General features: G+C 31.9%; 1 protein-coding gene across 3 annotated transcripts; it reads right to left on the bottom strand.

Annotated features, from left to right (window-relative positions):
- Nucleotides 1-1,859: 1,859 nt before the first annotated feature.
- Nucleotides 1,860-9,895, bottom strand: LOC110645929 (outer envelope pore protein 37, chloroplastic). 3 transcript variants are annotated; one of them, XM_058136253.1, is made up of 7 exons: nucleotides 9,219-9,894; nucleotides 7,751-7,840; nucleotides 7,282-7,452; nucleotides 6,846-6,939; nucleotides 5,815-5,865; nucleotides 2,439-2,559; nucleotides 1,912-2,167 (listed from the first exon to the last, which is right to left on the bottom strand). In XM_058136253.1, exons 1-7 carry the CDS (start codon nucleotides 9,651-9,653, stop codon nucleotides 2,128-2,130), a joined length of 1,002 nt encoding a protein of 333 aa, XP_057992236.1. In that variant the 5' UTR covers nucleotides 9,654-9,894; the 3' UTR covers nucleotides 1,912-2,127. The 3 variants fall into 3 exon arrangements, with proteins under 3 accessions (XP_057992233.1, XP_057992236.1, XP_057992237.1); XM_058136250.1 differs by lacking the exon at nucleotides 5,815-5,865 and having other exon boundaries at nucleotides 1,860-2,167; nucleotides 6,845-6,939; nucleotides 9,219-9,892; XM_058136254.1 differs by lacking the exons at nucleotides 5,815-5,865; nucleotides 6,846-6,939 and having other exon boundaries at nucleotides 7,254-7,452; nucleotides 9,219-9,895.
- Between the last annotated feature and the right edge of the window lie 1,964 nt (nucleotides 9,896-11,859).

Below are 11,859 nucleotides of genomic sequence, written 5' to 3'. Positions count from 1 at the left end.
TTTTTATGCATATTTATGCACTTAGATCTTTTTTTTTTTTAATATCCCTATAGCCGCCGGTAAGTATTTTCACCGATAGCAGCCCCTCCCCTTTCCTTTTTTTTTTTTAATAACTCTTATATTTGTATCCATTTAGAACAGATTTTGAGCATATCTCCTGAATCCATCATTGTTGATAGATTGAGTAAATAAATCCTCAAATATGTCTTTATTGGTAGATCTTAAGTTTTTGTGGTATTTTCTCTTCTTTAATAGAGTTTTTATGTATTTCTATTATCGAGATATTTTTATTTTTAGAGAAGAATACTCTACGAAGTGCACATTATTTTTCAATAGAAGATCTAGATTTAGATGTTATTTGATGGGACTTAAAAAAAGATAATAGAGAGTGAAGGGCACAGCCTGCCTATTGATGAATTTACATGTTTTGTCACCACTATCAAATTTTAAAATTCTTTATATTATTTTTTATGAGTGGTTAGTTTCATTTATATACAAATATAATATGTTGATTGGATTAAAGCTCAATTACACGTCTGTACTTATTAGAAAAATTCAATTTAGCTCATTTTTAATTTTTTGTTCAAATTAGACCAAAAATTCAATTTAAATTCAATTTAGCGAAAAATTAAATTTTATAAATTAAATTTCTTGATTTATTGATTCAAATAAAAAAATCAAGAAGTTCAATTTCAGACTAAATTTCTTGATTTCTTTATTTAAATTCAAAAATTAATAAGCTTAATTTCTTAATTTTCTTTATGTTTGGGCTAAATTAAGCTTAAATTGAAAATTATGGGCTAAAGTGAATAAAAAGTTAAAAATAAACTAAATTAAATATTTCCAATAAGTATAAAAACTAAATTAAACATTTTACTATTAATTGGCGTACTTATCTTTTATATTCTATTTCTAATTAAAGAAATATTTTTTAATTTTTATATAAAAAAAGGAAAAGGTGAAGAAATAAGATTTTTCTAGATAATGGCTGTACTTAATATGCTTAATTCATGTATTTATAAATATATGAAATGCCAAGTACATAAATAATTAATTTTTTGATATAAGTGAGTTTCTATTCAAGTATTTGAAGAGTCATGAATGATTAGAAAAACTAAAATGCTAATGAAAGTTCAATTTTAGTGCTACATATACGTACATTAAGATACGTTATGTAAAGTGCATGTAATAAAAAATGAAGAAAGTTATACTCTAAGTTCTCTAATTTCTATCCATTCTAAAATAATATCCCATAAATTTTGAAATTCCTATAAAAATAAATTGGGAATTTTAGGTGATTCTTGGCACAAGTCTCCTATTTTTTTCAACACACGGGGAATTTCTGATGGATTTTTTTGAAAAAAAATTTGATATAAGATGTGCAAACGGTTGGTTTGTTTCTAAGTAGAAAAACTAAAAGTTGAATTTCAGTAAAATTCGAACATACTCTTGATTGGATCTTGAATGACTTCTTTCTGATATAGCGATTCCCTCAACAATGCTATATTTTAGAAGCTATTTTGCATTACATTGCATTACGGCCTATCAAAAGTAGCATTAGTTCTCTGCTTAAATGAAAAATCTTGCACACGAAGCAACAATTCAGAAAAAGAAAGCTTTGGATTGTAAAAATATGAAGAGTTGATATAATTGCCTCTAATATATTTCTTTTATCCCGGCTCTAGTGCCAACAATGCATCTCAATCTCAAGATATCAAGAACCCTGCATAGCTCCAGAATTTGCTCAAATTTTAATATGGGAAAGAAATGAATGAATCACATATCAAGATTGATACCTAAAACAAGTACAGCAGGCCTCCTGTAGTTAGCCTCTCCTTATACTTGATGGATACTCTAGCTTACCAATTAAATGATATTTATGATTTTCAGTAGTTTTCTCAAATGACAAACTTGTCAAAACCATTTGTTGTCATTATTCAGCAATATGCACATTACATTGGAACATTACGCACTGCTACTCTCATATCGAACCCACAATGTACAGAGAAAAGAGCAGCTCTTAGAAACTAACCTACAGTATATCCCACCTTTTTTTAACACGGAACATTAACGCTGAGGACATGATGTCATCTTGCGGCACTTGAAGCATAAATTGGACTTTCATCTTCATTGGGGCAGTCTTTGCCTTCCCACCTTCATCTCCAACCTAAAAGAACAACATTATGCATTATAAAGCCGAACCAGACCTCAAGTCATTGGATGCAATGAATTAAACTGATTGTTGAGGGGTGAGGGCCTACTAATCTTCACTATCACCATATTTATGATTTCGCACAAATCTCTAGTGATCGTGTGTAATTCATAAGATGATGACAAGAATAAATAACAATGAAGATAATAGAATCAATGAAATTAACTGGAATGTCATAATGCGAAAAACAAAGAAACAACAAAGTTGAGGAAACAGCAACACTTACCCAAAGCGATGCCCAACCAAGGCGCACCTCTGAATCATAACCGGCTTTAAATTTGTAATCCTTACCATATGTGTGCTTGTACACAGCACTCCAGGTGTTGGAATCAAAGTTGTACCAGTAGCTGGCATATTAGTGAACCAAAAAATAATGTGAAACCAAATAAAGAATAGAGACTAATGCAGGAAAAAAAATGAAGATATAAAATATGATAAAAATTTCTACAACACATTTGATACCATAACAAACAAGTTTTCAAATCATCAATCCACACAGCAAGTCTGCAACTTGTAGCACGTTACCACAGTTTATTTTCCCTTCCTCTGCTACTGGAATTGTTTGAGATTGTTCACTTTCAGCAAATATTATTAAAAACAGAAGTTAATTTACTATTTAGCCTCTAACTTATCTTATTAACACTTTTGTCCTCTATTTTGAAAAATAGATTAAAACCTCCCAAAAATTTAGTTCCATCTACACTTTCGTGTCTGTCCAATTTTAATCAATTTGGCCCTTAGTCGTAATTGAAAAGACTAAAATACCCTTCCCTTCCCCTTTTGCATGACCCACCATACCTTTGTCCCTCTCTCTCTCTCTCTCTCTCTCTCTCTCTCTCTCTCATCCCTCTGGTTATACAAAAGAATTCCAACAAATTATGGAATTTCAATAAGAACAAATCAATAAATTACAGAATCTGCAACAAAAACAAATTCTCATTTGCAAATAATTTCAATTACAGAATTCCATCGGGAGCATATCAACAAATTACAAAATTTGCAACAAAAACAAATTCCCATCTGCAACATTTCAATTACAGAATTCCAACTACTACAGGAGGCAGATGCAGATCAATCATCTGTGACCTAACAGTATTAAAGTGATCATTTAATCCTTTCAAAAATCTGATGACAGTCATATGGTCTACAAGTCTTAACAGTAGTAAGAGCATCACATTTACATTATCACAAGAACATTGAGGAATAGGTCTAAAATATTGCAATTCATCCCATAAAATCTTCAACTCTGTGAAATAATCAGTTACAGAAAGTTCACCTTGTTTGAATGCATATATTACTTCTTGTAGATCAGAGATGTGAAAAACATCTCCCTGATAAAATCTATTTATAAGATCCTTCCATACATCTGCTCAAGTATCAATTGAAAAGATGCTTTTGTGCAATGGATTGTGATAAAGAGTGCGTGATCCAGGACAAAACCATAGTATTACATCTTTCCCATACTGAAAACAAAGGATTAGCACTAGCAGGCATTCGAAGAGATCCATCGATAAACTTCACTTTATTCTCAGATTGCAGAGCCATTGTCATAGCTCTTGCCCAGGAATGGTAATTAGATCCATGGTGAACTGGAGAAACAAGAACTAACATAGGATTCTCATTTGGAAGAAGACAATACGGATTTGAAGGATTAGACAAATGATCAGGAATTTGATTTGCCATAGACTTACTACTAAGAAGATTCAATTAGGAACCTGACAAGAAACAAACAGAAACAGAAGAAAAAAAATCTCAGGAAAAATTAGAGCAGCGATTATTGCTCTGAAACTATAACAAGAATTGAAGAAGGAAATGAGCTTGTTATCCTTATTGAACAATCTACTGAGTTTTTATATAGAGCTAAAGATAATTCTAGAATCAGCTAGGAAAAACTAGAAACATCAAGGAAAAGTTAGTTACAACAGAACACAATAGGTGCCTAACTAGCTGAAATAACAAATTAATGATTAGTTAGCTAAAATAAACATTAATGCCAGCTCAGTTATTCTTTGATTGATCTGCATCTGCGTCCTGTACAATCCAAAACCCATCTCTCCACTCAAACCCAACCCCACCACCCGATCTGCCCTCAAACACCGCATCCACTCTCGACTGGGCATCACCCCTACTCCATCCTTACCCTAGTCCCACTCCCAGCTAGGTATCTCCCGTCTAGTGATGGCAACGGGTTAGGTGTTTACAGGTACTTAATTCGATCAAACCCTAATAGGCAATTTTGGATAGTATATAATCGAGTTTGAGATGAGTTCGGTTCTAAAAAATAATACCCGTGACAAGTTCAGTTCGGATTCGGATTTTACAAGTTGGGCATCCATTACCCGAATCAATTTATACAAATACTTAATTAAATATAAATAAATGTTTTTTATAACATTTATAAAATTTTTATATATTTTATTTTAATAAAATAGAATTTAAATATTTTATGAAATTATTGAATTTTTAAAATATAAATTATTAATAAAATAATCTTTATGTAGATTATTAATTAAAATATATAAAATTAAACTGGTTTGAATATTTTTTAGGTAATAATAATCGGGTTTGAGACGGACTCAAATAGTTAAGAATAAATTTCAATTAGGTTTGGGTCGAATTCGGGCTTTGAGAATATTAATCAGATTCAAGTAAGGTAATTTTTGCAAGTACTCTACCTGTTGTCATCCCTACTCTCGTCGTTCCCTTGGTAGACCTACTCTTCTTGACTGATCTGCTACCATGATTGGAGCACCTAGTGCTGCGTCTAGAATCGACCATAGCTGGAGGGAAAAGGCAATAATGATTTAATTTAAGTCAATGATGCAAGTTCCAAACCATTTCTAGGCCAACATAATGGCCAAGAAAGTTCCTAAAATTACAGTTCCAGTGAGGATAACTCTATCAACCCTAGCAGCAATGATGTTATCACTTGGTGGAGGTTAAGGAGCAAGAGTCTGTGATGGAGTGAAGGGGTTGACGATGCAGGGGAAGTTGGAGCTAGAGATGGAGCTTTTGTTGGAGATGGAGTAGGAGCACAAGACGATGGAGAAGCTGGTGTTGGTGTTGCAGTGAGTGATGGTGATGGGGCTAGGATAGCTATTGGAGATGGAGTTGGAAAGTGTAGGGAGAGAGAGAGAGAGAGAGAGAGCTGAGGATAAAGTAGAAATTATATGTTACTCTCTAGCATTAGATCATTTTAGTCCCCTAACTAATGGCCAAATCGATTAGAAATGGACAAAGTGACTAAAGTGTACACAAAAAAACTAAACTTTAGGAACATTTTAACCTATTTTCCAAAATGGAGGGACAAAAGTGTTACAAAACTTAGGAATTAAATAATAAATTACCCAAAACATATTAATGAGTAAGGACGACTTTAGTAAACATTCCTTTGCAATGTAGAAATAGGTATGACACTTCTTACAAGGTAGCAATCCACCATCTTGAGAGCTTTGTTCTGTTAAGAACCACACCATGTATATTTATTGGAACTGTACGTCTGTAACATTTTGTTACTTCCATTTGCTGCTTTATCCTAGTGTACCCATGTTGAACACAATCAAATGCCTAGAACAAACATGGATACCTGGATGGGGACTTACCAAACGCAAGGAATGATGACTTCCACAAAACTCCAAACACATACTTGAATCCGAGAAATGGCATAGCATTACCATTAGATATCTAAATTATATTCTTAGTTACATCCATGTGCATCTATAAGCATTTATCTCAAGAGCATTTCAGCATAGCCAAAATCCAGTCAAATTTTAGATATTTCCAGCCTATATAATTAGTGTTTGCATCTCCAACTACGCCTGTCCCACCTAAGCTGGTGAAAATAATTGTAGATTGCTTCTAAATGCTAATCGTAATATATTGATAATTCCAATATTATAAGAGTAAATAAAATGGAAAGTTTCCTACTAACATTTCATGATCTATTGATCTTATGGCCAATTGTGATTCTTAAGTCGTACAAACCATCTTTGCTAATGTCCCTCACTAGTGGCAAATCCAGAAAATTTTGTCCGTGGGGGTGACGTACACAAAACATATATATTTATATAAATAAAATTTAGAATAAATCAATAAATATTATTATAAAAATTACAATTGTTCACGATGTGTTTTCATATGTTGAAATCATTGCACAATTTTCTCATTATCTATACTATCAAACATTTATAGCAGAAAACCTAAAGATTTATATAAAATTACAAATGTGACCTTTTAACATTTAGTTAACAATGAGCAAGGTAGGCAATTGAGTGGAGGCAAAAAGTAATTGAGTAGGAGCAATTTTATAAATACACAAACTCTGCACAAGATTTTCAAAAGCCAGTGGGGGGTAGTTGCCACACTGCCCCCATGCTACATCTGCCAATGCCCCTCACTTCTTGTGATGATTCTTCCCAATGTTTCTATCTAAAGTTTATATTGTTGCAAAATACAACTAATTCATTGCAAGCCAATAGTAAATTCCAATCCCAGCCATAAGCTACCATGATCCAACCAGCGAATCACAAGCCTCAAAAGGAAAGAGCGTAAGGAGAGAGAGAGAGAGGGGGGGGGGGAGGGGGGTGGTTGGTGGTGTTGTTGGGGGTTGTTAGAGAGAGAGAGATTTCTAACCTCAACTTATTATTGGGACTGATCTGACGCTTGAATGCAAACGCTACAGCATTTGAAGGCAGAGAAATGCTAGGGATAAATGAAAGTTCTGCATCCTGCAAATAGTTAACAACTCTCAAAAACAAATCATTTACATAGGGTAATAAAAGAAGGCCAAAGAACTCATCAAGTATGCTACCAACACGGCAATCACCTAGGCCAAAGTTAAACATTTACCTTTGCAAATTTTAGTAACTTAAAGAGTAATAATATGATATTAGCAATCAGAAAGTGAGGACAGCTAACAATCAACAAGAGAATACAAGTAAAATTGATCATGCTAGTAGCTGAACCTCTCCTTAAGAGAAGGTCTTGCTTTCCAATCCCTCACCTAAAAATAAAAGGAATAGAAGAAGAAGAAGAAGATTACAATGTGTATCATGCAGAGAAGAAACCACCTTATAGGCATATCTTAGTTTCAAATCTTCATCATTGAATTGTGCGGTGCATAGTCCATTCAGCATCTGGCCTTTGACAATTCCACCTACTGACAATGATCTCTTCACTTCCTCATCTTCTCTCTCCTCAAGTGAAACTTCACCGAGGGGGAATTTGAAGGTTGCTCTTGGCTGCAAAGTTAGGATAGTCATAAAGCTTAACAAAACCAGGAGGGAGGGAGGGGAGAAATTATCTTGTTTCATCATTATCCCCAATTAATGCCTCTAAAAACAATCATTCCAAATCCACAGCACTAAGAATCTAAGAAAAGGAAATTTGATTCATGTATGAAACCTGCATACTACAGCTTGGTCAACAAAACATGGAACATTAAGTGGCTGTCTATAATATGTCTACAATAGATGCCGCATTAGGCTGAAAAGCACTCAGAATCTAGCCATTCAATAGCATGCCAAGGATCATACTTACTAAACCAATTGTTGGAACAGGTGTTGACAGCTCAAGTGCATAGCCAGGATCAGCAAGCTTTGCAACCATTGACACCTCTCCTTCTTTAGCCTAATGGAAAAATATGGCAATGTCAACAAGGTTCTACAACTTTAACTGACATTTCAAATTATATGAATCATATGATGACAAATGCATATCAAACCATCAAACAGAGAGGCGATATTTATTTTTCTAGAAGGCAATATCTCTACTACAAAAGTAAAATGCTTGAGAACAGTAATCCAATGCATACATACCAATTTAAGCACCAAGAATTTTCATTTTAAGAATACATGAACTACAAATGTAAGTGAAACATCAATATTCCATGATATAAAAACTTCAAAAATGGAAATTTCTACAAACTGGGTTGTCTCATACACCCAAAATTATATATCATGTGGATATGTGCTCTACTCATCAGTTGAAACTATAGCTTCAAGAGTGGGTGTTTACCATGGTTTCACATAATTGTACCAGACTTGTTATAACTATTTACCTGATCAATAGAATATCCATTTAACTAACTATGAGGGAGTATAAAATAGATTACTATTGAAAATCAACACTAAAGGCCTTAAACCTGGGTTAGACACATTTAACAACAATCATATAATTTCATGTCTCATTCATTTAACCCATAAATGCAGCATAGTGGGTGACAATTTTTAAAGAGCCTAATCATTCTGATGACAACAAATGGTTCAGGTTCTGCCCATTTGGACAATCCAAGCATAAGAAATAGAAAAATTTATCACAAAAGATTTAGCTTGCCTATTATCAAACAAAGAAGGAAAACACTAGATAGTTCTGATTTGATTGGCATAAATATAATCTATTCCAATTTCCAAACCAATCCCACTTCTGCTATTTCAGGCTATTTCAATTTTCATGTAAATCAACTTGGATAGGATAGTCCAGCTATAATTAACAAGACCAACTTAAAAAAAAGATTTTTATCTTTAATAAGCATTTATATTAGGTTAAACCCATTGCAAGGAAAAACAAAGAAACCATTAATATAGTAGAAAGTGCCTATAAATAATAAGGATGGTAATCAAGCACATTTAAACAAAAGCTGGACTTAGGACAGACCCTGAACCAGGTTATCAGCTAAGAAGCGATCTGCTATATGAAAGAAGAAACAAATTTTGAATAGCATCAACTTATTTACAAAACTACACTCTTAAACCAGCAAAACCCATATATCAGAATTTCATCACCAAACACCTTGGGGGAAAACACACAGACACATATACACGCTTAGATGCACACACATTGGCTTATATTATGTCAATCACATTCACAACTATCCCGGAGTTTCAACTCTTTAAAAATATAGTATATCAAAAAAATATATATATCTTTTAAAATATGTGAACTTTTAGCATCCACCAAGAACCCCACATTATCTACCAAAAGGGATAGAGACAGAGAGAGTGAGGACCTTGACATCATGGGCAGCCTTGAATTGCAAGGTGGGACCCACATCAAAGGAGCCTTTTATAAGAGCATTTTGGTCAGCAAGATCATAGTGAATAGATAGGAGTTTCGAAGTGAAGGCAATTTGGGGCTCAGACACCTCTCCTTTATTATTGTTCCGGAAAGAGACCTTGAGTTTAGCCAAGCTATCAAATAACTTACATGACACCTTATGGAGAAATAAGGAGCTATCACTGTCAAACTCAGAGGTCACCCTAACAGAGGGTCTCTTGAAGAAAATGGGACCTGAAGTCGGTGGTGGAGGAGGTGGCGGAGGAGTTGGCGGTGGCGGAGATTGGAGAGAGCGTAACAATGGGTGAGGTGGATCTGCAGATGGGATGGGTGGGACCATGTGATTAGGATGAGGTGGAAGAGATACTGTTGGGGGTGATTCAGCCATTGATTGTTGTTGGTGGGTTATCTGTGAGATGATCTCTCTCCTCTTTTCTCTTATGTGTGTGAGAGTGTATTTGAAAGACAGAGAGCGGATTTAGACGGTGGTGAATTCGTGGGCTCAGGGCAGAAATTTAGATGGAGGACTTCGTAGATAGCTTTGGATTTTTGTTTGAGTTCACCGAATTTTCGAACTTGGGTAATTCTTGAGGAAATGGCGTTATATCATTTGCGCTCAAATTCTTATAAAATTGGACATTAAGCGATTAAGTCTTATTTTCTTTAAATTAGAATATGAATACAATGTACTTGTCCAATGCTCTGTTTATTTTAATTTCGTAAAAAATTATTTATCATATTTTTTTAATGTTTGAATTATTTAAAAATATGAGTTAAAATACTTTTTAATTAAAGAAAAAAAAATTAAGAATTGTTCACGTGTGAAAATTAAAGTAATTTTTTATAAGTTTTTTCTAAAATATTAAAAAATAGACTTTTGTATTTACATATGTCAATTTTTCAAATACATAATTAGAAAATCAATTTTTTAAAAATAATTTTAAGTTTTTTTTTTTACTTTTTTTATAATAAAAGTTTTATTTTTCAAATATTTTTTAAATAGAAGATAATGACTTTTTAATAATTAAAATTATATTTATAATTTTTATAATTAAAATTAAATAAATATTTATTTATAATAACAATAATAAAATATATTATTATAAAATAAATAAATAACACATATTAAAAAATTTTAAAATAAAATAAGTTTTTAAATATATTTTATAATGATTTATTTTTTAATTATAAAAGATATAAATAATTTTTTTAAAATTAGAAAATTATATACATTTTTTATATTTTTTTTCTTTTTTTTTATAGAAAATGAAATTAGAAGTATCTTAGAATGAAAAATATAAAACAAAAAGTTATTTTTCAAAAGTGAATAGAGCCTACATCATTTTATGAATTTTGATAATTTTATTAAAAGATGAAAATATTTATTTATGTACAATATAAACAAATACGACTAATTTTCATACATTATTCTTGAATGGATTGTATCAATATTGTTCATTAATTTTAATATATATTACAAAAATCATTGAACTTTAATTTCATATCTATTAAAGTCCTTCTAACTGAATTCTTTAAAAACTCCAGCCAAAAGCATGTTATATTGGCTTTAACACAATAAAAAATAATTATAAGTTTAAATAAGTCCCTAAATTTTTTTAACATGTCCAAATAAGTTCATTTTTATTTTTCACCAAATAAAACCGTATAGACCCATTTTTACTTAAAAAATAAATAATAATATTTAAATAAAATATTAATTTTATATTTCTAAATATTAAAAATAATTTATTATTTTTAATTAAAATAAAAAATTTTAAAAAATAATAAGCGAACCCAAAAATCAAAGAATCAGAAAACCCATTTCATCTTCTCCGTCTGCCCATCTAATTCTCTAACATTTTGTTTGGATGTTTAATTGTGGAGAGGAAATTGAGTCCTCTGGTTTAACATACATTACAATCAAGCATTACAACTTGTTTTCTATTTGCCATAATATCAACAACCAATTACAACCTAAAAAGCTCTCATAAAAAAAAAAAAAAAAAAAAAAAAGATAGCAACAAGAGAAATACTCTCTATTATAATAGAACTTGTAAACTTCGATAGGCAAAGGTATTTTTTTTTTTTTTAATTACATAATAGCCATTTTCCATGTGGCAACTTGAACATCATCAACAAGCTACAGGTTCACAAAAGCGACCATCAAAATAGGGAAACATTGATCATTCTTCCAATATTGTATCAAATAATCTTTCAAATGTGGCCTATCCCATGATACTAAAGTAATTACCTAAAAAATCATTTCTTTCTATGTTATCAATAAAATATATCCAAAAGGCTTAGACCTCCAAAAAGCATTTGCCCAGCAAAAAGTTCATGTGACATAAATTTATTTTGGTTCCACTTGAGAAGGAACACAATGCATTAAGTGTAATAAGTATTTCTTGCATTCATTACTCGGGCAACCAAAGAAATTTCTCACTCTAGTAACATTTGCAGTGAGAAAATCATAAGCCTTATAGCGTGTGCTTACATCAAGGCCAATCTTCAATAACTCAGAATAAACTTCATGCTCTTAATAAACACGTTGACGTGTTCTTTCTACAATTTCGTTTCTCTTTTCAGCAATAACA

The sequence above is a fragment of the Hevea brasiliensis genome, chromosome 2 (assembly GCF_030052815.1).
Source record: "Hevea brasiliensis isolate MT/VB/25A 57/8 chromosome 2, ASM3005281v1, whole genome shotgun sequence".
Lineage (NCBI taxonomy): Eukaryota > Viridiplantae > Streptophyta > Magnoliopsida > Malpighiales > Euphorbiaceae > Hevea > Hevea brasiliensis.
This window is presented reverse-complemented; position numbering and strand designations above follow the sequence as displayed.

What these genes read in the sequence shown, in the direction of transcription:
- LOC110645929 (XM_058136250.1), bottom strand. Translation starts at nt 9,653, where the DNA reads ATGGCTGAATCACCCCCAACAGTATCTCTTCCACCTCATCCTAATCAC. An exon ending in AGGCTGCCCATGATGTCAAG is followed by an intron (nt 7,841 to 9,218) that starts GTCCTCACTCTC and finishes TTTTTCCATTAG; the next exon opens with GCTAAAGAAGGAGAGGTGTC. An exon ending in CTGTTCCAACAATTGGTTTA is followed by an intron (nt 7,453 to 7,750) that starts GTAAGTATGATC and finishes CTAACTTTGCAG; the next exon opens with CCAAGAGCAACCTTCAAATT.